The sequence below is a fragment of the Scyliorhinus torazame genome, chromosome 4 (genome assembly GCF_047496885.1).
Source record: "Scyliorhinus torazame isolate Kashiwa2021f chromosome 4, sScyTor2.1, whole genome shotgun sequence".
Lineage (NCBI taxonomy): Eukaryota > Metazoa > Chordata > Chondrichthyes > Carcharhiniformes > Scyliorhinidae > Scyliorhinus > Scyliorhinus torazame.
In genome coordinates, this window is record NC_092710.1 from 355,592,169 (window position 1) to 355,619,145 (window position 26,977).

Below are 26,977 nucleotides of genomic sequence, written 5' to 3' on the forward strand. Positions count from 1 at the left end.
CCCGCTCAGAGACACAGACACAAATACCACTTACCCTTCCCAGTCTGCACTCCGGATTTCTCCCGCTCAAAGACACAGAGAGAGACACAGAGACAAATACCACTTACCTTCCCAGTCTGCACTCCGGATTTCTCCCGCTCAGAGACACAGACACAAATACCACTTACCCTTCCCAGTCTGCACTCCGGATTTCTCCCGCTCAAAGACACAGACACAAATACCACTTACCTTCCCAGTCTGCACTCCGGATTTCTCCCGCTCAGAGACACAGACACAAATACCACTTACCATCCCAGTCTGCACTCCGGATTTCTCCCGCTCAGAGACACAGACACAAATACCACTTACCTTCCCAGTCTGCACTCCAGATTTCTCCCGCTCAGAGACACAGACACAAATACCACTGACCTTCCCAGACTGCACTCCGGATTTCTCCCGCTCAGAGACACAGAGAGAGACACAGACACAAATACCACTTACCTTCCCAGTCTGCACTCCGGATTTCTCCCGCTCAGAGACACAGACACAAATACCACTTATCTTCCCAGTCTGCACTCCGGATTTCTCCCGCTCAGAGATACAGACACAAATACCACTTACCTTCCCAGACTGCACTCCGGATTTCTCCCGCTCAGAGACACAGAGAGAGACACAGACACAAATACCACTTACCTTCCCAGTCTGCACTCCGGATTTCTCCCGCTCAGAGACACAGACACAAATACCACTTACCTTCCCAGTCTGCACTCCGGATTTCTCCCGCTCAGAGACACAGACACAAATACCTCTTACCTTCCCAGTCTGCACTCCGGATTTCTCCCGCTCAGAGACACAGACACAAATACCTCTTACCTTCCCAGTCTGCACTCCGGATTTCTCCCACTCAGAGACACAGACACAAATCCCACCTACCTTCCCAGTCTGCACTCCGGATTTCTCCCGCTCAGAGGCACAGACACAAATACCACTTACCTTCCCAGACTGCACTCCGGATTTCTCCCGCTCAGAGACACAGACACAAATACCACTTACCTTCCCAGTCTGCACTCCGGATTTCTCCCGCTCAGAGACACAGACACAAATACCACTTACCTTCCCAGTCTGCACTCCGGATTTCTCCCGCTCAGAGACACAGACACAAATACCACTTACCTTCCCAGTCTGCACTCCGGATTTCTCCCACTCAGAGACACAGAGAGAGACACAGACACAAATACCACTTACCTTCCCAGACTGCACTCCGGATTTCTCCCGCTCAGAGACACAGACACAAATACCACTTACCTTCCCAGACTGCACTCCGGATTTCTCCCGCTCAGAGACACAGACACAAATACCACTTACCTTCCCAGACTACACTCCGGATTTCTCCCGCTCAGAGACACAGACACAAATACCACTTACCTTCCCAGACTGCACTCCGGATTTCTCCCGCTCAGAGACACAGACACAAATACCACTTACCTTCCCAGTCTGCACTCCGGATTTCTCCCACTCAGAGACACAGAGAGAGACACAGACACAAATACCACTTACCTTCCCAGACTGCACTCCGGATTTCTCCCGCTCAGAGACACAGACACAAATACCACTTACCTTCCCAGTCTGCACTCCGGATTTCTCCCACTCAGAGACACAGAGAGAGACACAGACACAAATACCACTTACCTCCCCAGACTGCGCTCCGGATTTCTCCCGCTCAGAGATACAGACACAAATACCACTTACCTTCCCAGTCTGCACTCCGGATTTCTCCCGCTCAGAGACACAGACACAAATACCACTTACCTTCCCAGACTGCACTCCGGATTTCTCCCGCTCAGAGACACAGACACAAATACCACTTACCTTCCCAGTCTGCACTCCGGATTTCTCCCGCTCAGAGACACAGACACAAATACCGCTTACCTTCCCAGTCTGCACTCCGGATTTCTCCCGCTCAGAGACACAGACACAAATACCACTTACCTTCCCAGACTGCACTCCGGATTTCTCCCGCTCAGAGGCACAGACACAAATACCACTTACCATCCCAGTCTGCACTCCGGATTTCTCCCGCTCAGAGGCACAGACACAAATACCACTTACCATCCCAGTCTGCACTCCGGATTTCCCGCGCTCAGAGACACAGACACAAATACCACTTATCTTCCCAGTCTGCACTCCGGATTTCTCCCGCTCAGAGACACAGACACAAATACCACTTACCTTCCCAGTCTGCACTCCGGATTTCTCCCGCTCAGAGACACAGACACAAATACCACTTACCTTCCCAGACTGCACTCCGGATTTCTCCCGCACAGAGACACAGACACAAATACCAGTTACCTTCCCACACTGCACTCCGGATTTCTCCCGCACAGAGACACACAGAGTACCACTTATTTTCAGACTGCTTTCCGGATTTTTCCTGGTCAACTCTGCTCCGATATGAAGGTCTTACCTGCCTTCCCTGTGACTCACCAATCAGATCTCTCCCTTGTAGTCACCTGCGGCAGTGCAAGGCCACTCATTGGAAATTTGAGTGTAAATAAACAAGGGATAAAAAGCACCTCCTCCCCACCCAGCTTCAAAATCCCACCCAGCTTCAAATTTCCAAACTCACTCTTCGATGTGTCTCACTCTGGCCGTGTCTTCTCTGCCTCACTGGGAGGACTCACTCTAATTTCTCATCGTATATATTCATGCATCACATTGTTATTTAACACCCTTCACAGGAATATAACTCCATATTCTGTGTGCAGGCTCCTCCCTCTTGGCCACAGCATGGTGCGATTGTGTTCAAGGATGCAGTCCTCTCATATCAGGAGGGTCTCCCTGTTGTGCTCGATGGGATTAATCTGAAGATCGATGCTGGTGAGAAAGTTGGGATTGTTGGACGGACAGGCTCAGGAAAGTCCACTTTGTTTCTCGCCCTCTTCCGATTGGTGGAGCTGAATGAGGGTCAGATTTTTATCGATAACGTTGACATAAAAAGAATCCGCTTGCTTGACCTTCGGTAAGTGTTTCTTTTACGCAGTACCACTTGTGATCTTGGGAATGGCGTGCTGTATCCCTGTGCAGCATGGGCACGGGGCTGGGGTACTGCATGATGTTAGGGGGAGAAGATGTGATAACCTGGATAGCTAGGGTGATGAAGGATAGAGTGCTGGAGCCTAGTATTTAGTCAGTTGTAAGTTTAATTACACGGACATGTTTCATTCTCTGAACCTCCAGTATAACCCTGTCTGTTAGCCTTTTCAGACATATAAGCACAGGTCAGTCCCCAGATAATTGTATTATAAAGCCAATAGATATATCATTAACAGATTCTCTTTGCTTTGAATAAAATTAGAATATATACTTGTATGTAGAACCAACATTTCAAAAGAAAACATGAATAGTTTCCTGACTCTGCTTCAGGGCACCTGTGAATTTATGCATATTGCCATTTCTTTAAGTAATACAATATGTACTGAGACCTGGGTGTCCTCGTACACCAGTCACTGAAGGTAAGCATTCAGGTACAGCAGGCGGTAAAGAAGGCAAATGGTATGTTAAGCTTCATTACGAGAGGATTAGAGTACAGGAGCAGGGATGTCTTGCTGCAATTATACAGGACCTTGGTGAGGCCACACCTGGAATATAGTGTGCAGTTCTGGTCTCTTTATCTGAGGAAGGATGTTCTTGCTCTAGAGGGAGTACAGTGAAGGTTTACCTGGCTGATTCCTGGGATGGCGGGACTGACGTAGGAGGAGAGATTGAGTCGGTGTGGATTATATTTCCTGGAGTTCAGAAGAATGAGAGGGATCTGAGTTTAGAACAATGACGAGGGATCTCATAGAAATCTACAAAATTCTAACAAGACTCGACAGGGTAGATGCAGGAAGGATGTTCCCATTGATGGGTATGTACAGAACCAGGAGTTCCCCATCCGCTTCTTCAATGTTTGCCATTGCCTAACCACAATCATCCCTTTAAGTAACGTTTCCCAGTCAATCATAGCCAACTCGCACCTCATATCATAGTTTCCTTTATTAAGATTCAGGATGCTAGTCTCAGAATCAATTACTTCACTCTCCATCTAATGAAAAATTCTATCACATTATCGTCGCTCATCCCCAAGGCGTCTCTCTCGCACAACTCGATTTCCAATGATCCTGTTCTTATTACACATTGTCCAGTCTAGGATAGCCTGTTCTTTAGTTTGGTCCTCAACGTATTGGTCCAAAAGACTAGCCTGTATACACTCCAGGAATTCCTCCTCTACGGTATTGTGACTAATTTATTTGTCCAATCTATATGAAGACTAAAATCATCCATAATTGCATATGTTTCTTTATCGCATGCAATTCTAATTTCCAGTTGATCCCAATTCCTGACATCACCACAACAGTTTGGGGGTCTATATACAATGGCCACTAATGTTATTTGCACCTTGGTGTTTCCCAGCTTCACCCTTTCACCCTCATGGCCTTGAGCCCCCTGTCACCCTTTCGGCTTCACCCTGTCACCCTTACAGCCTCGGCCTCGAGCACCCTGTCACCCTCACAGCCTCGGCCTCGAGCACCCTGTCACCATCACAGCCTCGGCCTCGAACACCCTGTCACCCTCACAGCCTCGTCCTCGAACAATCTGTCAACCTCACAGACTCGACATCGAGCTCCCTGTCACCCTCACAGTCTCGGCCTCGAACAATCTGTCACCCTCACAGACTCGACATCGAACAATCTGTCACCCTCACAGTCTCGGCCTCAAACACCCTGTCACCCTCACAGTCTCGACATCGAGCTCCCTGTCACCCTCACAGTCTCGACATCGAGCTCCCTGTCACCCTCACAGACTCGACATCGAGCTCCCTGTCACCCTCACAGCCTCGACCTCGAACAATCTGTCACCCTCACAGACTCGACATCGAGCTCCCGGTCACCCTCACAGCCTCGGCCTCGAACAATCTGTCACCCTCACAGCCTCGACCTCGAACAATCTGTCACCCTCACAGACTCGACATCAAGCTCCCTGTCACCCTCACAGCATCAGCCTCAAACAATCTGTCACCCTCAGCCTCGGCCTCGAACAATCTGTCACCCTCACAGCCTCGGCCTTGAACAATCTGTCACCCTCACAGACTCGACATCGAGCTCCCTGTCACCCTCACAGCCTCGGCCTCGAACAATCTGTCACCCTCACAGCCTCGGCCTCGAACAATCTGTCACCCTCACAGCCTCGGCCTCGAACAATCCGTCACTCTCACAGCCTCGGCCTCGAACACCCTGTCACCCTCACAGACTCGACATCGAACAATCTGTCACCCTCACAGCCTCGGCCTCGAGCAATCTGTCACCCTCACAGACTCGACATCGAGCTCCCTGTCACCCTCACAGCCTCGGCCTCGAGCTCCCTGTCACCCTCACAGACTCGACATCGAGCTCCCAGTCACCCTTACATCCTCGACCTCCAACAATCTGTCACCCTAACAGTCTCGACATCGAGCTCCCTGTCACCCTTACAGCCACGACCTCGGACAATCTGTCACCCTCACAGACTCGACATCGAACACCCTGTCACCCTCACAGTCTCGACATCAAGCTCCCTGTCACCCTCACAGCCTCGGCCTCGAGCTCCCTGTCACCCTCACAGCCTCGGCCTCGAACACCCTGTCACCCTCACAGCCTCGACCTTGAACAATCTGTCACCCTCACAGCCTCGGCCTCGAACAATCTGTCAACCTCACAGCCTCGACCTCGAACACCCTGTCACCCTCACAGCCTCGACATCGAACAATCTGTCACCCTCACAGTCTCGACATCGAACAATCTGTCAACCTCACAGCCTCGACCTCAAACACCCTGTCACCCTCACAGTCTCGTCATCGAGCTCCCTGTCACCCTCACAGCCTCGGCCTCGAACACCCTGTCACCCTCACAGCCTCAGCCTCGAACAATCTGTCACCCTCACAGCCTCGACATCGAGCTCGCTGTCACCCTCAGAGCCTCGGCGTCGAACAATCTGTCACCCTCAGAGCCTCGGCCCCGAACACCCTGTCAACCTCACAGCCTCGGCCTCGAACACCCTGTCACCCTCACAGCCTCAGCCTCGAACAATCTGTCACCCTCACAGCCTCGACATTGAGCTCCCTGTCACCCTCACAGCCTCGGCCTCGAACACCCTGTCACCCTCACAGCCTCAGCCTCGAACAATCTGTCACCCTCACAGCCTTGACCATGAACAATCTGTCACCCTCACAGTCTCGACCTCGAACAATCTGTCACCCTCACACCCTCAGCCTCGAACACCCTGTCACCCTCACAGCCTCAGCCTCGAACAATCTGTCACCCTCACACTCTCGACCTCGAACAATCTGTCACCCTCACACTCTCGACCTCGAACAATCTGTCACCCTCACACTCTCGGCCTCGAACAATCTGTCACCCTCACAGCCTCGGCATCGAGCTCCCTTTCACCCTTACAGCCTCGGACTCGAGCTCCCTGTCACCCTCACAGACTCGACATCGAGCTCCCTGTCACCCTCACAGTCTCGACATCGAGCTCCCTGTCACCCTCACAGCCTCGGCCTCGAACAATCTGTCACCCTCACAGACTCGGCCTCGAACAATCTGTCACCCTCACAGTCTCGACCTCGAACAATCTGTCACCCTCACAGCCTCGGCCTCGAACACCCTGTCACCCTCACAGCCTCGGCCTCGAACACCCTGTCACCCTCACAGCCTCGACCTCGAACACCCTGTCACCCTCACAGCCTCAGCCTCGAACAATCTGTCACCCTCACAGCCTCGACATCGAGCTCCCTGTCACCCTCACAGCCTCAGCCTCGAACAATCTGTCACCCTCACAGACTCGGCCTCGAACAATCTGTCACCCTCACAGCCTCGGCCTCGAACACCCTGTCACCCTCACAGCCTCGACCTCGAACACCCTGTCACCCTCACAGCCTCAGCCTCGAACAATCTGTCACCCTCACAGACTCGGCCTCGAACAATCTGTCACCCTCACAGTCTCGACCTCGAACAATCTGTCACCCTCACAGCCTCGGCATCGAGCTCCCTTTCACCCTTGCAGCCTCGACCTTGAACAATCTGTCACCCTCACAGCCTCGACCTCGAACAATCTGTCACCCTCACAGCCTCGGCCTCGAACACCCTGTCACCCTCACAGCCTCGACCTCGAACACCCTGTCACCCTCACAGCCTCGGCCTCGAACACCCTGTCACCCTCACAGTCTCGACATCGAGCTCCCTGTCACCCTCACAGCCTCAGCCTCGAACAATCTGTCACCCTCACAGCCTCGACCTCGAACAATCTGTCACCCTCACAGCCTCGGCCTCGAACAATCTGTCACCCTCACAGCCTCAGCCTCGAACAATCTGTCACCCTCACAGCCTCGGCCTCGAACACCCTGTCACCCTCACAGCCTCGACCTCGAACAATCTGTCAACCTCACAGACTCGACATCGAGCTCCCTGTCACCCTCACAGTCTCGGCCTCGAACAATCTGTCACCCTCACAGCCTCGGCCTCGAACACCCTGTCACCCTCACAGCCTCGACCTCGAACAATCTGTCAACCTCACAGCCTCGACATCGAGCTCCCTGTCACCCTCACAGTCTCGTCCTCGAACAACCCATCACCCTCACAGCCTCGGCCTCGAACACCCTGTCATCCTCACAGCCTCGACCTCGAACAATCTGTCACCCTCACAGACTCGACATCGAGCTCCCTGTCACCCTCACACTCTTGGCCTCGAACAATCTGTCACCCTCACAGCCTCGGCCTCGAACAATCTGTCAACCTCACAGTCTCGACATCGAGCTCCCTGTCACCCTCACAGCCTCGGCCTCGAACAATCTGTCACCCTCACAGTCTCGACATCGAGCTCCCTGTCACCCTCACAGTCTCGACCTCGAACAATCTGTCACCCTCACAGCCTCGGCCTCGAACAGCCTGTCACCCTCACAGCCTCGACCTCGAACAATCTGTCACCCTCACAGCCTCAGCCTCGAACACCCTGTCACCCTCACAGCCTCGACATCGAGCTCCCTGTCACCCTCACAGTCTCGGCCTCGAACACCCTGTCACCCTCACAGTCTCGACATCGAGCTCCCTGTCACCCTCACAGCCTCGGCCTCGAACACCCTGTCACCGTCACAGCCTCGACCTCGAACACCCTATCACCCTAACAGCCTCGACCTCGAACACCCTGTCACCCTCACAGTCTCAACATCGAACACCCTGTCACTCTCACAGTCCCGACATCGAGCTCCCTGTCACCCTCACAGTCTCGACCTCGAACAATCTGTCACCCTCACAGTCTCGACATCGAGCTCCCTGTCACCCTCACAGTCTCGACATTGAACAATCTGTCACCCTCACAGACTCGGCCTCGAACAATCTGTCACCCTCACAGCCTCGGCCTCGAACACCCTGTCACCCTCACAGCCTCGACCTCGAACACCCTATCACCCTCACAGCCTCGACCTCGAACACCCTGTCACCCTCACAGTCTCGACATCGAACACCCTGTCACCCTCACAGTCTCGACCTCGAACAATCTGTCACCCTCACAGTCTCGACATCGAGCTCCCTGTCACCCTTACAGCCTCGACATCGAGCTCCCTGTCACCCTCACAGTCTCGACATCGAACACCCTGTCACCCTCACAGTCTCGACATCGAATAATCTGTCACCCTCACAGCCTCGACCTCGAACAATCTGTCACCCTCAGAGCCTCGGCGTCGAACAATCTGTCACCCTCACAGCCTCGACCTCGAACAATCTGTCTCCCTCACAGACTCAGCCTCGAACAATCTGTCTCCCTCACAGTCTCGACATCGAGCTCCCTGTCACCCTCACAGCCTCGACCTTGAACAATATGTCACCCTCACAGCCACGGCCTCGAACAATCTGTCACCCTCACAGTCTCGACATCGAGCTCCCTGTCACCCTCACAGCCTCGACCTCGAACAATCTGTCACCCTCACAGCCACGGCCTCGAGCACCCTGTCACCCTCACAGTCTCGACATCGAGCTCCCTGTCACCCTCACAGCCTCGGCCTCGAACACCCTGTCACCCTCACAGCCTCGACCTCGAACAATCTGTCAACCTCACAGCCTCGACATCGAGCTCCCTGTCACCCTCACAGTCTCGGCCTCGAACAACCCATCACCCTCACAGCCTCGGCCTCGAACACCCTGTCATCCTCACAGCCTCGACCTCGAACAATCTGTCACCCTCACAGACTCGACATCGAGCTCCCTGTCACCCTCACACTCTTGGCCTCGAACAATCTGTCACCCTCACAGCCTCGGCCTCGAACAATCTGTCACCCTCACAGCCTCAGCCTCGAACACCCTGTCACCCTCACAGCCTCGACATCGAGCTCCCTGTCACCCTCACAGTCTCGGCCTCGAACACCCTGTCACCCTCACAGTCTCGACATCGAGCTCCCTGTCACCCTCACAGCCTCGACATCGAACACCCTGTCACCCTCACAGCCTCGACCTCGAACACCCTATCACCCTCACAGCCTCGACCTCGAACACCCTGTCACCCTCACAGTCTCGACATCGATCACCCTGTCACTCTCACAGTCTCGACATCGAGCTCCCTGTCACCCTCACAGTCTCAACATCGAGCTCCCTGTCACCCTCACAGTCTCGACATCGAGCTCCCTGTCACCCTCACAGTCTCGACATCGAACAATCTGTCACCCTCACAGTCTCGACCTCGAACAATCTGTCACCCTCACAGTCTCGACATCGAGCTCCCTGTCACCCTTACAGCCTCGACATCGAGCTCCCTGTCACCCTCACAGTCTCGACATCGAATAATCTGTCACCCTCACAGCCTCGATCTCGAACAATCTGTCACCCTCAGAGCCTCGGCGTCGAACAATCTGTCACCCTCACAGACTCAGCCTCGAACAATCTGTCTCCCTCACAGTCTCGACATCGAGCTCCCTGTCACCCTCACAGCCTCGACCTTGAACAATCTGTCACCCTCACAGCCACGGCCTCGAACAATCTGTCACCCTCACAGTCTCGACATCGAGCTCCCTGTCACCCTCACAGCCTCGACCTCGAACAATCTGTCACCCTCACAGCCACGGCCTCGAACACCCTGTCACCCTCACAGTCTCGACATCGAGCTCCCTGTCACCCTCACAGTCTCGGCCTCGAACAATCTGTCACCCTCACAGCCTCGGCCTCGAACAATCTGTCACCCTCACAGCCTCGGCCTCGAACAATCTGTCACCCTCACAGCCTCGGCCTCGAACGATCTGTCACCCTCACAGCCTCAGCCTCGAACAATCTGTCACCCTAACAGTCTCGACATCGAGCTCCCTGTCACCCTCACAGACTCAGCCTCGAACAATCTGTCACCCTCACAGCCTCGACCTCGAACAATCTGTCACCCTCAGAGCCTCGGCCTCGAACAATCTGTCACCCTCACAGCCTCGGCCTCGAACAATCTGTCACCCTCACAGACTCAACATCGAGCTCCCTGTCACCCTCACAGCCTCGGCCTCGAACAATCTATCACCCTCACAGCCTCGACCTCGAACAATCTGTCACCCTCACAGCCTCGACCTCGAACAATCTATCACCCTCACAGCCTCGACATCGAGCTCCCTGTCACCCTCACAGCCTCGTCCTCGAACAACCCATCACCCTCACAGCCTCGGCCTCGAACACCCTGTCATCCTCACAGCCTCGACCTCGAACAATCTGTCACCCTCACAGACTCGACATCGAGCTCCCTGTCACCCTCACACTCTTGGCCTCGAACAATCTGTCACCCTCACAGCCTCGGCCTCGAACAATCTGTCAACCTCACAGTCTCGACATCGAGCTCCCTGTCACCCTCACAGCCTCGGCCTCGAACAATCTGTCACCCTCACAGTCTCGACATCGAGCTCCCTGTCACCCTCACAGTCTCGACCTCGAACAATCTGTCACCCTCACAGCCTCGGCCTCGAACAGCCTGTCACCCTCACAGCCTCGACCTCGAACAATCTGTCACCCTCACAGCCTCGGCCTCGAACACCCTGTCACCCTCACAGCCTCGACATCGAGCTCCCTGTCACCCTCACAGCCTCGGCCTCGAACAATCTGTCACCCTCACAGTCTCGACATCGAGCTCCCTGTCACCCTCACAGTCTCGACCTCGAACAATCTGTCACCCTCACAGCCTCGGCCTCGAACAGCCTGTCACCCTCACAGCCTCGACCTCGAACAATCTGTCACCCTCACAGCCTCGGCCTCGAACACCCTGTCACCCTCACAGCCTCGACATCGAGCTCCCTGTCACCCTCACAGTCTCGGCCTCGAACACCCTGTCACCCTCACAGTCTCGACATCGAGCTCCCTGTCACCCTCACAGCCTCGGCCTCGAACACCCTGTCACCCTCACAGCCTCGACCTCGAACACCCTATCACCCTCACAGCCTCGACCTCGAACACCCTGTCACCCTCACAGTCTCGACATCGAACACCCTGTCACTCTCACAGTCTCGACATCGAGCTCCCTGTCACCCTCACAGTCTCGACCTCGAACAATCTGTCACCCTCACAGTCTCGACATCGAGCTCCCTGTCACCCTCACAGTCTCGACATCGAGCTCCCTGTCACCCTCACAGCCTCGGCCTCGAACACCCTGTCACCCTCACAGCCTCGACCTCGAACACCCTATCACCCTCACAGCCTCGACCTCGAACACCCTGTCACCCTCACAGTCTCGACATCGAACACCCTGTCACTCTCACAGTCTCGACATCGAGCTCCCTGTCACCCTCACAGTCTCGACCTCGAACAATCTGTCACCCTCACAGCCTCGACCTCGAGCACCCTGTCACCCTCACAGCCTCGACATCGAGCTCCCTGTCACCCTCACAGTCTCGACATCGAATAATCTGTCACCCTCACAGCCTCGACCTCGAACAATCTGTCACCCTCAGAGCCTCGGCGTCGAACAATCTGTCACACTCACAGCCTCGACCTCGAACAATCTGTCTCCCTCACAGACTCAGCCTCGAACAATCTGTCTCCCTCACAGTCTCGACATCGAGCTCCCTGTCACCCTCACAGCCTCGACCTTGAACAATCTGTCACCCTCACAGCCACGGCCTCGAACAATCTGTCACCCTCACAGTCTCGACATCGAGCTCCCTGTCACCCTCACAGCCACGGCCTCGAACAATCTGTCACCCTCACAGTCTCGACATCGAGCTCCCTGTCACCCTCACAGCCTCGACCTCGAACAATCTGTCACCCTCACAGTCTCGACATCGAACAATCTGTCACCCTCACAGCCTCGGCCTCGAACAATCTGTCACCCTCACAGCCTCGGCCTCGAACAATCTGTCACCCTCACAGCCTCGGCCTCGAACAATCTGTCACCCTCACAGCCTCGGCCTCGAACAATCTGTCACCCTCACAGCCTCGGCCTCGAACAATCTGTCACCCTCACAGCCTCGGCCTCGAACAATCTGTCACCCTCACAGTCTCGACATCGAGCTCCCTGTCACCCTCACAGACTCAGCCTCGAACAATCTGTCACCCTCACAGCCTCGGCCTCGAACAATCTGTCACCCTCACAGCCTCGACCTCGAACAATCTGTCACCCTCAGAGCCTCGGCCTCGAACAATCTGTCACCCTCACAGCCTCGGCCTCGAACAATCTGTCACCCTCACAGACTCAACATCGAGCTCCCTGTCACCCTCACAGCCTCGGCCTCGAACAATCTGTCACCCTCACAGCCTCGACCTCGAACAATCTGTCACCTTCAGAGCCTCGGCCTCGAACAATCTGTCACCCTCACAGTCTCAACCTCGAACAATCTGTCACCCTCACAGCCTCGGCCTCGAACACCCTGTCACCCTCACAGCCTCGGCCTCGAACACCCTGTCACCCTCACAGTCTCGACATCGAGCTCCCTGTCACCCTCACAGTCTCGGCCTCGAACAATCTGTCACCCTCACAGTCTCAACATCGAGCTCCCTGTCACCCTCACAGCCTCGGCCTCGAACAATCTGTCACCCTCACAGCCTCGGCCTCGAACAATCTGTCACCCTCACAGCCTCAGCCTCGAACAATCTGTCACCCTCACAGTCTCGACATCGAGCTCCCTGTCGCCCTCACAGACTCAGCCTCGAACAATCTGTCACCCTCAGAGCCTCGGCCTCGAACAATCTGTCACCCTCACAGCCTCGACCTCGAACAATCTGTCACCCTCAGAGCCTCGGCCTCGAACAATCTGTCACCCTCACAGCCTCGGCCTCGAACAACCTGTCACCCTCACAGTCTCAACCTCGAACAATCTGTCACCCTCACAGCCTCGGCCTCGAACACCCTGTCACCCTCACAGCCTCGGCGTCGAACAATCTGTCACACTCACGGCCTCGTGCGCCCCACCACACTCATGGCCTCGTTTCCCCACCACACTCACGGCCAGGTGTGCCCCACCACACTCACGGCCTTGTGACCCCCACCACACTCACGGCCTCGTGCCCCCCACCACACTCATGGCCTCGTGCGCCCCACCACACTCACGGCCTCGTGCGCCCCACCACACTCACGGCCTTGAGCGCCCCACCACACTCATGGCCTTGTGCGCTCCACCACACTCACGGCCTCGTGAACCCCGCCACACTCACGGCCTCGTGCACCCCGCCACAATCACGGCCTCGTGCACCCCACCACACTCACGGCCTCAAGTCCCCCACCACACTCACGGCCTCGTGCGCCCCACCACACTCACGACCTCGTGCACCCCACCACACTCACGGCCTCGAGCGCCCCACCACACTCACGGCCTTGTGCGCCCCACCACACTCACGGCCTCGTGCACCCCGCCACAATCACGTCCTCGTGCACCCCACCACACTCACAGCCTCATGTCCCCCACCACACTCACGGCCTCGTGCACCCCACCACACTCATGGCCTCGTTTCCCCACCACACTCACGGCCTCGTGCGCCCCCCCACACTCACGGCCTCATGCGCCCCACCACACTCACGGCCTCATGTCCCCCACCACACTCACGGCCTTGTGCACCCTACCACACTCACGGCCTTGTGCGCTCCACCACACTCACGGCCTTGCGTCCCCCACCACACTCACGGCCTCGTGCGCCCCACCACACTCACGGCCTCGTGCGCCCCACCACACTCACGGCCTCATGCGCCCCACCACACTCACGGCCTCATGTCCCCCACCACACTCACGGCCTTGTGCACCCCACCACACTCACGGCCTTGTGCGCTCCACCACACTCACGGCCTTGCGTCCCCCACCACACTCACGGCCTCGTGCGCCTCACCACACTCACGGCCTCGTGCGCCCCACCACACTCACGGCCTCGTGCGCCCCACCACACTCACGGTCTCGTGCACCCCACCACACTCATGGCCTCGTGCGCCCCACCACCCTCATGGCCTTGTGCGCCCCACCACACTCACGGCCTCGTGCGCCCCACCACACTCACAGCCTCGTGCGCCCCACCACACACACGGCCTCGTGCAACCCACCACACTCACGGCCTCGTGCACCCCACGACACTCACGGCCTCGTGCGCCCCACCACCCTCATGGCCTCGTGCGCCCCACCACACTCACGGTCTCGTGCACCCCACTACACTCACGGCCTCATGTCCCCACCACACTCACGACCTCGTGCGCTCCACCACACTCACGGCCTCGTGCACCCCACCACACTCACGGCCTCGTGCACCCCACCACACTCATGGCCTCGTGCACCCCACTACACTCACGGCCTCATGTCCCCCACCACACTCACGACCTCGTGCGCTCCACCACACTCACGGCCTCGTGCGCTCCACCACACTCACGGCCTCGGGCACCCCACCACACTCACGGCCTCGTGCACCCCACCACACTCATGGCCTTGTGCACCCCACCACACTCACGGCCTCGTGCACCCCACCACACTCACGGCCTTGTGCGCTCCACCACACTCACGGCCACGTGCACCTCAGCACACTCACGGCCTCGTGCACCTCACCACACTCACGGCCTCGTGCACCCCACCACACTCACGGCCTTGTGCGCTCCACCACACTCACGGCCTTGTGCGCTCCACCACACTCACGGCCTCTTGCGTCCCGCCACACTCACGGCCTCATGCGACCCACCACACTCACGGCCTCGTGCACCCCACAACACTTAACGGCCTCGTGCGCCCCACCACACTCACGGCCTCGAGCGCCCCACCACACTCACGGCCTCGAGCGCCCCACCACACTCACGGCCTCGAGCGCCCCGCCACACTCACGGCCTCGAGCGCCCCGCCACACTCACGGCCTCGAGCGCCCCACCACACTCACGGCCTCGAGCGCCCCACCACACTCACGGCCTCGAGCGCCCCACCACACTCACGGCCTCGTGCGCCCCACCACACTCACGGCCTCGTGCACCCTACCACGGCCTCGTGCGCCCCACCACACTCACGGCCTCGTGCGCCCCACCACACTCACGGCCTCGAGCGCCCCACCACACTCACGGCCTTGTGCACCACCCCACACTCACGGCCACGTGCGCCCCACCACACTCCCTGCCTCGTGCGCCCCACCACACTCACGGCCTCGTGCACCCTACCACGGCCTCGTGCGCCCCACCACACTCACGGCCTCGTGCGCCCCACCACACTCACGGCCTCATGCGTCCCGCCACACTCACGGCCTTGTGTCCTCCACTACACTCACGGCCTTGTGCGCCCCACCACACTCACGGCCTCGTGCGCCCCACCACACTCACGGCATCGTGCGCCCCACCACACTCACGGCCTCGTGCGCCCCACCACACTCACGGCCTCGTGCACCACACCACACTCACGGCCTCGTGCGCCCCCCCACACTCACGGCCTCGTGCGCCCCACCACACTCACGGCCTCGTGCGCCCCCCCACACTCACGGCCTTGAGCGCCCCACCACACTCACGGCCTCGTGCGTCCCACCACACTCACGGCCTCGTGCGCCCCACCACACTCACAGCCTCGTGCACCACACCACACTCACGGCCTCATGCGCTCCACCACACTCACGGCGTCGTGCGCTCCCCCACACTCACGGCCTCGTGCGCTCCACCACACTCACGGCCTCGTGCGCCCCACCACACTCACGGCCTCGTGCGCCCCACCACACTCACGGCCTCGAGCGCCCCACCACACTCACGGCCTCGTGCGCCCCACCACACTCACGGCCTCGTGCGCCTCATCATGGCCTCTGCCTTTTGGCCCCTCATCACACACACTCAGCCTCGGCCTCACATACCTCGATATGGCCTGAGAAATACAGCTAAAGTGACACGATTTTAACTATGTCACTCAGGCGAGGAGAAAGGTCTGAATGGATGACTCTACCTTTTTGATAATTTGTCTCCAGATCAAAGCTGGCAATTATTCCTCAGGATCCGTTCCTGTTCAGTGGCACAGTGCGGGAAAATCTGGATCCACTGGGCCTCCATACAGAGTTGGAGCTGAAAACGGTGTTGGAGGACTGTCATCTGCTGGAGGTCATTGAGAGAATGGGTGAGCAGCGGCCAGCAAAGGCGTGACAATAATTGTACCCATTTGAATTGATGATTGGCTGTCTGTCACTCATTGCCTTTGTGTTTTTTCTGTCTACATTAGGTGGATTGGATGCCGAGCTCGGTGATCGGGGGAGGAATCTATCCATTGGGCAGAGGCAGCTAATTTGCTTGGCGAGGGCACTTCTCACTCGTGCCAAGGTACTAACCCAGCAAGCATTGCTGGCATTAAAGGTTAATTTGTAAAGTCTGTTTCCTCCTGGATCTCCTGCATAGTCACGCCGCCATTTAGAACACCTTTTCTGCCCCAATATGTACACTTTGGCAGTGCATTCAACTGAGGAACAGAGTGCTAGCACTTGAATTGGTATTTGAAGGTACAATAGTTAGTGTTATAACACCACCATAATACTGAGATATATACTTCGGAAACCCACCATGATACTGAGAGTTAGTGCCATAAAGGTACTGAATGTAAATACCATAACACTGAACAAGTCACCAAAAGTTGAACCCATAAGGGTAAATTGCATCAAGGTACTGAGAGTTAGTGTCACAACCCTGAATCTCTGCACAATCCCGAGACTGTGTCGTTCATAATGAAGAGGATAATTGTCGGTTTCAGAATGATATCAGTAGTTTGGTTCAGTGGACAGAGAAATACAAATGGAATTCAATCTGGAAAAGTGGAGGGGAAACAAAGTAAGGGAGAGTGACTGGGGTGACACAGTAGCACAGTGGTTAACACTGTTGCTTCACAGCGCCAGGGTCCTGTTGCTCTCTTTGGTTGGCTCTGAATATGGCGGTCAGTATGGTCGCCTTCCTTAATTCTAATTACGTTTGCTCTAGAGTTGCCAGGTATCTTTCGATACCGCCACAAGGTTCAAAACCGAATACTGATCAAAGAGTCGGTACACCAGTTAGTTCGTTCAAAGTCAATGCTATTTATTTACACACACAGTTAAATCTACTTATGCACGAAATACTACAGACTAAACTATCACTACTGCTAAAGCCTATACTTAGCTTCGGGCGCCCACTCAGTCAGAGGAACAATGGCCGTTGTTCGGTTCTGAGGCTGCTGGGGTCGAATTGGTAGAGGGGAACAGCTAAGGTCGTCTGTCTGGTAGCGAGCGTTGACCTTGGACTTACTTATTTCTGGTGCAGCTGGTGGACAGGTCTCTCCTCGGTGAGAGCCGGGTCCAAGAGAACGATTCTCTCTTGGGGGCTTCCTCTTATACACAAAGGGGCTTTGCACACTTTTGGCTGGCCTTGAACTTGGCCCCAATCAATTGGGCCGTTTCTTGATCATTCATATTGATCTCGTCCAATCAAGTGGTGGGTGCCCTGATGGCTGGGCGTGTCCCAGGTGGCCGTTGGCCTGCTTTGTTTTCTGCTGTCGGTTTGGGCCGCGAGGTCTGGGGCCAGATCAGTCACAGGTCGGCGCAACATCGAGGGCCGAAGGGCCTGTGCTGCGCTGTAATGTTCTATGTTCTATGAATGTTATTCCTTTGTTCCCGGAGATGGGCCATCAATATGCTAATAGGCCTACAGTTTTGATCTTGTCTGGGAGCTGCGGCTCCAATATGCAGACAGGCTCTGTGCCTGCTTGTTTTCTTAGCGTTGTCCATTTTTCCCTGCAATCTTTGCAAATGTCCATTTTGTATTCTGGAAGTGGCCATCTCAGATGGCTACAGTCCCAGGTTCGATTCCCGCTTGGGTCACTGTCTGTGTGGAGTCTGCACGTTCTCCATGTGTCTGCGTGGGTTTCCTCCGGGTGCTTTGGTTTCCTCCCACAAGTCCCGAAAGACACGTGTTAGGTGAATTGGACATTTTGAATTCTCCCTCAGTGTCCCCGAACAGATGCTGGAATGTGGCGACTGGGGGATTTTCACAGTAACTTCATTGCAGTGTTAATGTAAGCCTACTTGTGCCAATAATCTTGTGACAAGATTAGATTAAGTGAGAGAGCTTGGAGTGCATGTCCACAGCTCTGTGAAGCTGGCAGATTAGGTGGACAAGGCGATAAAGAAAAGCATATGGAATGATTTATTGGGTGAGGTGTAAAATATTACAAGAGCAGGAATGTCATTATGGAACTGTATAAAACGTTGGTTAGCGAAGAATTTGTGTACAGCTCTGGTCACCACTTTATAGGAAGGACATAATTGCTCTGGAGAGAGTGCAGAGGAGATTTACAATAATGTTTGCAGCTATGAGGACAGATTGGATAGGCTAGGATTGTTTTCCTCAGAACAGAGGAGACTGAGGGGTGACCTGATTGAGGTGTACAAAATTATGAGGGGCCCAGACAGGGTAAATGGAGAAGATTTTCCCCCTAGCTGAGTGGGCACAGATATGATGTGATTGGAGAGGGGACACTGATAAATTGGTGGTTGATTCATTTGGGCAATTTACCACCTAATGATATTTTGAATCGCGTCTGTCAGCAGTCCCCAGGGCAATCCAGCTGTTCATTCATGCCTCATTATTGTTCCAATCGTGATCTATGAAAATAAGGCTTTTATCTGTCCTTTCTTCAGCCGTACCGACGCAAACGCCAAATATGGGAATAATCTCAAAAAGCAGTGATTGAATTCTTCATCACTTCCAAATCTCCCATGTATGTTCTGAAGGTTATTTACAAATAATCGATCACACAATTAACGAAGGTGAGGAGAAATAATTTTCTCTTCGAGGGTCGTGAGTCTTTGGAACGCCCTTCCACAAAACATACAGGAAGAAGAGTATTTGAATATTTTCAAGTACCAAGTATATAGATTCTTGATAAGCAAGGGGGCAACAGGTTATCGAAGGCAGGTGGGAATGTGTACAGACAAATCAGCCATGGTCTTATTGAATGTTACAGCAGGCTCATAGGGCTAAGTGGCAAAGTCTTTCTCCTAATTTCACACTGCAAATTAGTGCCAAATCAGGAACCAAATCATGGCAACAGCCAGAATGCTGAATCTTATCATGATCGAGAGTTAGAGCCAGAATGCTGAATCTTATCATGATATCAGAGTTAGAGCCATAATGCTGAACCTTATCAAGACATCGAGAGTTGGAGCCATAATGCTGAACCTCATCAAGATCAAGAGTTAGAGCCATAATGCTGAACTTCATCATGATCGAGAGTTAGAGCCATAATGCTGAACCTTATCATGATCGACAGTTGGAGCCAGAATGCTGAACTTCATCATGATATCGAGAGTTAGAGCCATAATGCTGAATCTCATCATGATCGAGAGTTAGAGCCATAATGCTGAACCTCATCATGATCGAGAGTTAGAGCCACAATGCTGAACCTCATCATGATCGAGAGTTAGAGCCATAATGCTGAACCTTATCAAGACATCGAGAGTTGGAGCCATAATGCTGAACCTTATCAAGATCGAGAGTTACAGCCATAATGCTGAACCTCATCATGATCGGGAGTTAGAGCCATAATGCTGAACCTTATCAAGACATCGAGAGTTGGAGCCATAATGCTGAACCTTATCAAGATCGAGAGTTAGAGCCATAATGCTGAACCTCATCATGATCGAGAGTTAGAGCCATAATGCTGAACCTTATCATGATATCAGAGTTAGAGCCATAATGCTGAACTTCATCATGAAATCAGAGTTAGAGACATAATGCTGAACCTCATCATGATCGAGAGTTGGAGCCATAATGCTGAACCTCATCAAGATCAAGAGTTAGAGCCATAATGCTGAACTTCATCATGATCGAGAGTTAGAGCCATAATGCTGAACCTTATCATGATCGACAGTTGGAGCCAGAATGCTGAACTTCATCATGATATCGAGAGTTAGAGCCATAATGCTGAATCTCATCATGATCGAGAGTTAGAGCCATAATGCTGAACCTCATCATGATCGAGAGTTAGAGCCACAATGCTGAACCTCATCATGATCGAGAGTTAGAGCCATAATGCTGAACCTTATCAAGACATCGAGAGTTGGAGCCATAATGCTGAACCTTATCAAGATCGAGAGTTACAGCCATAATGCTGAACCTCATCATGATCGGGAGTTAGAGCCATAATGCTGAACCTTATCAAGACATCGAGAGTTGGAGCCATAATGCTGAACCTTATCAAGATCGAGAGTTAGAGCCATAATGCTGAACCTCATCATGATCGAGAGTTAGAGCCATAATGCTGAACCTTATCATGATATCAGAGTTAGAGCCATAATGCTGAACCTCATCATGATCGAGAGTTAGAGCCATAATGCTGAACCTCATCATGATCGAGAGTTAGAGCCATAATGCTGAACCTTATCATGATATCAGAGTTAGAGCCATAATGCTGAACCTCATCATGATCGAGAGTTAGAGCCACAATGCTGAACCTCATCATGATCGAGAGTTAGAGCCATAATGCTGAACCTCATCATGATCGAGAGTTAGAGCCATAATGCTGAACGTTATCAAGATCGAGAGTTAGAGCCACAATGCTGAACCTCATCATGATCGAGAGTTAGAGCCATAATGCTGAACCTCATCATGATCGAGAGTTAGAGCCATAATGCTGAACCTGATCATGATCGAGAGTTAGAGCCATAATGCTGAACCTCTTCATGATCGAGAGTTAGAGCCACAATGCTGAACCTCATCATGATCGAGAGTTAGAGCCATAATGCTGAACCTCATCATGATCGAGAGTTAGAGCCATAATGCTGAACCTCATCATGATCGAGAGTTAGAGCCATAATGCTGAACCTTATCATGATCGAGAGTCAGAGCCATAATGCTGAACCTCATCATGATCGAGAGTTAGAGCCATAATGCTGAACCTTATCATGATCGAGAGTCAGAGCCATAATGCTGAACTTCATCATGATCGAGAGTCAGAGCCATAATGCTGAACCTTATCATGATATCGAGAGTTAGAGCCATAATGCTGAACCTCATCATGATTGAGAGTTAGAGTCATAATGCTGAACCTCATCATGATCGAGAGTCAGAGCCATAATGCTGAACTTCATCATGATCGAGAGTCAGAGCCATAATGCTGAACCTTATCATGATATCGAGAGTTAGAGCCATAATGCTGAACCTCATCATGATTGAGAGTTAGAGTCATAATGCTGAACCTCATCATGATCGAGAGTTAGAGCCATAATGCTGAACCTCATCATGATGGAGAGTTAGAGTCATAATACTGAACCTCATCATGATCGAGAGTTAGAGCCACAATGCTGAACCTCATCATGATCGAGAGTTAGAGCCATAATGCTGAACCTCATCATGATTGAGAGTTAGAGCCATAATGCTGAACCTTATCAAGATCGAGAGTTAGAGCCACAATGCTGAACCTTATCATGATATCAGAGTTAGAGCCATAATGCTGAACCTCATCATGATCGAGAGTTAGAGCCATAATGCTGAACCTCATCATGATCGAGAGTTAGAGCCATAATGCTGAACCTCATCATGATCGAGAGTTAGAGCCATAATGCTGAACCTCATCATGATCGAGAGTTAGAGCCATAATGCAGAACCTCATCATGATCGAGAGTTAGAGCCACAATGCTGAACCTTATCATGATCGAGAGTTAGAGCCGTAATGCTGAACCTCATCATGATCGAGAGTTAGAGCCATAATGCTGAACCTTATCATGGTATCAGAGTTAGAGCCATAATGCTGAACCTCATCATGATCGAGAGTTAGAGCCATAATGCTGAACCTCATCATGATCGAGAGTTGGAGCCATAATGCTGAACCTCATCAAGATCAAGAGTTAGAGCCATAATGCTGAACTTCATCATGATCGAGAGTTAGAGCCATAATGCTGAACCTTATCATGATCGACAGTTGGAGCCAGAATGCTGAACTTCATCATGATATCGAGAGTTAGAGCCATAATGCTGAATCTCATCATGATCGAGAGTTAGAGCCATAATGCTGAACCTCATCATGATCGAGAGTTAGAGCCACAATGCTGAACCTCATCATGATCGAGAGTTAGAGCCATAATGCTGAACCTTATCAAGACATCGAGAGTTGGAGCCATAATGCTGAACCTTATCAAGATCGAGAGTTACAGCCATAATGCTGAACCTCATCATGATCGGGAGTTAGAGCCATAATGCTGAACCTTATCAAGACATCGAGAGTTGGAGCCATAATGCTGAACCTTATCAAGATCGAGAGTTAGAGCCATAATGCTGAACCTCATCATGATCGAGAGTTAGAGCCATAATGCTGAACCTTATCATGATATCAGAGTTAGAGCCATAATGCTGAACCTCATCATGATCGAGAGTTAGAGCCATAATGCTGAACCTCATCATGATCGAGAGTTAGAGCCATAATGCTGAACCTTATCATGATATCAGAGTTAGAGCCATAATGCTGAACCTCATCATGATCGAGAGTTAGAGCCACAATGCTGAACCTCATCATGATCGAGAGTTAGAGCCATAATGCTGAACCTCATCATGATCGAGAGTTAGAGCCATAATGCTGAACGTTATCAAGATCGAGAGTTAGAGCCACAATGCTGAACCTCATCATGATCGAGAGTTAGAGCCATAATGCTGAACCTCATCATGATCGAGAGTTAGAGCCATAATGCTGAACCTGATCATGATCGAGAGTTAGAGCCATAATGCTGAACCTCTTCATGATCGAGAGTTAGAGCCACAATGCTGAACCTCATCATGATCGAGAGTTAGAGCCATAATGCTGAACCTCATCATGATCGAGAGTTAGAGCCATAATGCTGAACCTCATCATGATCGAGAGTTAGAGCCATAATGCTGAACCTTATCATGATCGAGAGTCAGAGCCATAATGCTGAACCTCATCATGATCGAGAGTTAGAGCCATAATGCTGAACCTTATCATGATCGAGAGTCAGAGCCATAATGCTGAACTTCATCATGATCGAGAGTCAGAGCCATAATGCTGAACCTTATCATGATATCGAGAGTTAGAGCCATAATGCTGAACCTCATCATGATTGAGAGTTAGAGTCATAATGCTGAACCTCATCATGATCGAGAGTCAGAGCCATAATGCTGAACTTCATCATGATCGAGAGTCAGAGCCATAATGCTGAACCTTATCATGATATCGAGAGTTAGAGCCATAATGCTGAACCTCATCATGATTGAGAGTTAGAGTCATAATGCTGAACCTCATCATGATCGAGAGTTAGAGCCATAATGCTGAACCTCATCATGATGGAGAGTTAGAGTCATAATACTGAACCTCATCATGATCGAGAGTTAGAGCCACAATGCTGAACCTCATCATGATCGAGAGTTAGAGCCATAATGCTGAACCTCATCATGATTGAGAGTTAGAGCCATAATGCTGAACCTTATCAAGATCGAGAGTTAGAGCCACAATGCTGAACCTTATCATGATATCAGAGTTAGAGCCATAATGCTGAACCTCATCATGATCGAGAGTTAGAGCCATAATGCTGAACCTCATCATGATCGAGAGTTAGAGCCATAATGCTGAACCTCATCATGATCGAGAGTTAGAGCCATAATGCTGAACCTCATCATGATCGAGAGTTAGAGCCATAATGCAGAACCTCATCATGATCGAGAGTTAGAGCCACAATGCTGAACCTTATCATGATCGAGAGTTAGAGCCGTAATGCTGAACCTCATCATGATCGAGAGTTAGAGCCATAATGCTGAACCTTATCATGGTATCAGAGTTAGAGCCATAATGCTGAACCTCATCATGATCGAGAGTTAGAGCCATAATGCTGAACCTCATCATGATCGAGAGTTAGAGCCATAATGCTGAACCTCATCATGATCGAGAGTTAGAGCCATAATGCTGAACCTCATCATGATCGAGAGTTAGAGCCATAATGCTGAACCTCATCATGATCGAGAGTTAGAGCCATAATGCTGAACCTCATCATGATCGAGAGTTAGAGCCATAATGCTGAACCTCATCATGATCGAGAGTTAGAGCCATAATGCTGAACCTCATCATGATCGAGAGTTAGAGCCACAATGCTGAACCTCATCATGATCGAGAGTTAGAGCCATAATGCTGAACCTTATCAAGATCGAGAGTTAGAGCCATAATGCTGAACCTCATCATGATCGAGAGTTAGAGCCACAATGCTGAACCTCATCATGATCGAGAGTTAGAGCCATAATGCTGAACCTCATCATGATCGAGAGTTAGAGCCACAATGCTGAACCTCATCATGATCGAGAGTTAGAGCCACAAAGCTGAACCTCATCATGATCGAGAGTTAGAGCCACAATACTGAACCTCATCATGATCGAGAGTTAGAGCCACAATGCTGAACCTCATCATGATATCGAGAGTTAGAGCTATAATGCTGAACCTCATCATGATCGAGAGTTAGAGCCATAATGCTGAACCTTATCATGATATCAGAGTTAGAGCCATAATGCTGAACCTCATCATGATCGAGAGTTAGAGCCATAATGCTGAACCTCATCATGATCGAGAGTTAGAGCCACAATGCTGAACCTCATCATGATCGAGAGTTAGAGCCACAATGCTGAACCTCATCATGATCGAGAGTTAGAGCCATAATGCTGAACCTTATCATGATCGAGAGTTAGAGACATAATGCTGAACCTCATCATGATCGAGAGTTAGAGCCACAATGCTGAACCTCATCATGATCGAGAGTTAGAGCCATAATGCTGAACCTTATCATGATCGAGAGTTAGAGACATAATGCTGAACCTCATCATGATCGAGAGTTAGAGCCATCATGCTGAACTTCATCATGAAATCAGAGTCAGAGCCATAATGCTGAACCTCATCATGATCGAGAGTTAGAGCCATAATGCTGAACCTCATCATGATCGAGAGTTAGAGCCATAATGCTGAACCTCATCATGATCGAGAGTTAGAGCCATAATGCTGAACCTCATCATGATCGAGAGTTAGAGCCATAATGCTGAACCTCATCATGATCGAGAGTTAGAGCCATAATGCTGAACCTTATCATGATCGAGAGTCAGAGCCATAATGCTGAACTTCATCATGATCGAGAGTTAGAGCCACAATGCTGAACCTTATCATGATCGAGAGTCAGAGCCATAATGCTGAACTTCATCATGATCGAGAGTCAGAGCCATAATGCTGAACCTTATCATGATATCGAGAGTCAGAGCCACAATGCTGAACCTCATCATGATTGAGAGTTAGAGCCATAATGCAGAACCTCATCATGATCGAGAGTTAGAGCCACAATGCTGAACCTCATCATGATTGAGAGTTAGAGCCATAATGCAGAACCTCATCATGATCGAGAGTTAGAGCCATAATGCTGAACCTTATCATGATATCAGAGTTAGAGCCATAATGCTGAACCTCATCATGATCGAGAGTTAGAGCCATAATGCTGAACCTTATCATGATCGAGAGTCAGAGCCATAATGCTGAACTTCATCATGATCGAGAGTCAGAGCCATAATGCTGAACCTTATCATGACATCGAGAGTCAGAGCCACAATGCTGAACCTCATCATGATTGAGAGTTAGAGCCATAATGCAGAACCTCATCATGATCGAGAGTTAGAGCCATAATGCTGAACCTCATCATGATCGAGAGTTAGAGCCATAATGCTGAACCTTATCAAGATCGAGAGTTAGAGCCATAATGCTGAACCTTATCATGATCGAGAGTTAGAGCCACAATGCTGAACCTCATCATGATCGAGAGTTAGAGCCACAAAGCTGAACCTCATCATGATCGAGAGTTAGAGCCACAATACTGAACCTCATCATGATCGAGAGTTAGAGCCACAATGCTGAACCTCATCATGATATCGAGAGTTAGAGCCATAATGCTGAACCTCATCATGATCGAGAGTTAGAGCCATAATGCTGAACCTTATCATGATATCAGAGTTAGAGCCATAATGCTGAACCTCATCATGATCGAGAGTTAGAGCCACAATGCTGAACCTCATCATGATCGAGAGTTAGAGCCACAATGCTGAACCTCATCATGATCGAGAGTTAGAGCCATAATGCTGAACCTTATCATGATCGAGAGTTAGAGACATAATGCTGAACCTCATCATGATCGAGAGTTAGAGCCACAATGCTGAACCTCATCATGATCGAGAGTTAGAGCCATAATGCTGAACCTTATGATGATCGCGAGTTGGAGCCATAATGCTGAACCTCATCATGATCGAGAGTTAGAGCCATAATGCTGAACTTCATCATGAAATCAGAGTCAGAGCCATAATGCTGAACCTCATCATGATCGAGAGTTAGAGCCATAATGCTGAACGTTATCATGATATCTAGAGTTAGAGCCATAATGCTGAACCTCATCATGATCGAGAGTTAGAGCCATAATGCTGAACCTTATCAAGATCGAGAGTTAGAGCCATAATGCTGAACCTCATCATGATCGAGAGTTAGAGCCACAATGCTGAACCTCATCATGAT

At 51.9% G+C, this 26,977-nt stretch overlaps 1 protein-coding gene across 4 annotated transcripts in view; it reads left to right on the forward strand.

Annotated features, from left to right (window-relative positions):
* Window positions 1-26,977, forward strand: part of abcc10 (ATP-binding cassette, sub-family C (CFTR/MRP), member 10) — a 712,922-nt gene that overhangs the window by 677,208 nt on the left and 8,737 nt on the right. For all 4 annotated transcript variants that reach the window (XM_072500316.1, XM_072500319.1, XM_072500315.1 and 1 more), the window contains exons 18-20: window positions 2,745-2,998; window positions 16,398-16,543; window positions 16,646-16,743. In XM_072500316.1, coding sequence (XP_072356417.1) covers window positions 2,745-2,998; window positions 16,398-16,543; window positions 16,646-16,743 — 498 coding nt within the window. The remainder of the gene's footprint in view (window positions 1-2,744; window positions 2,999-16,397; window positions 16,544-16,645; window positions 16,744-26,977) is intronic.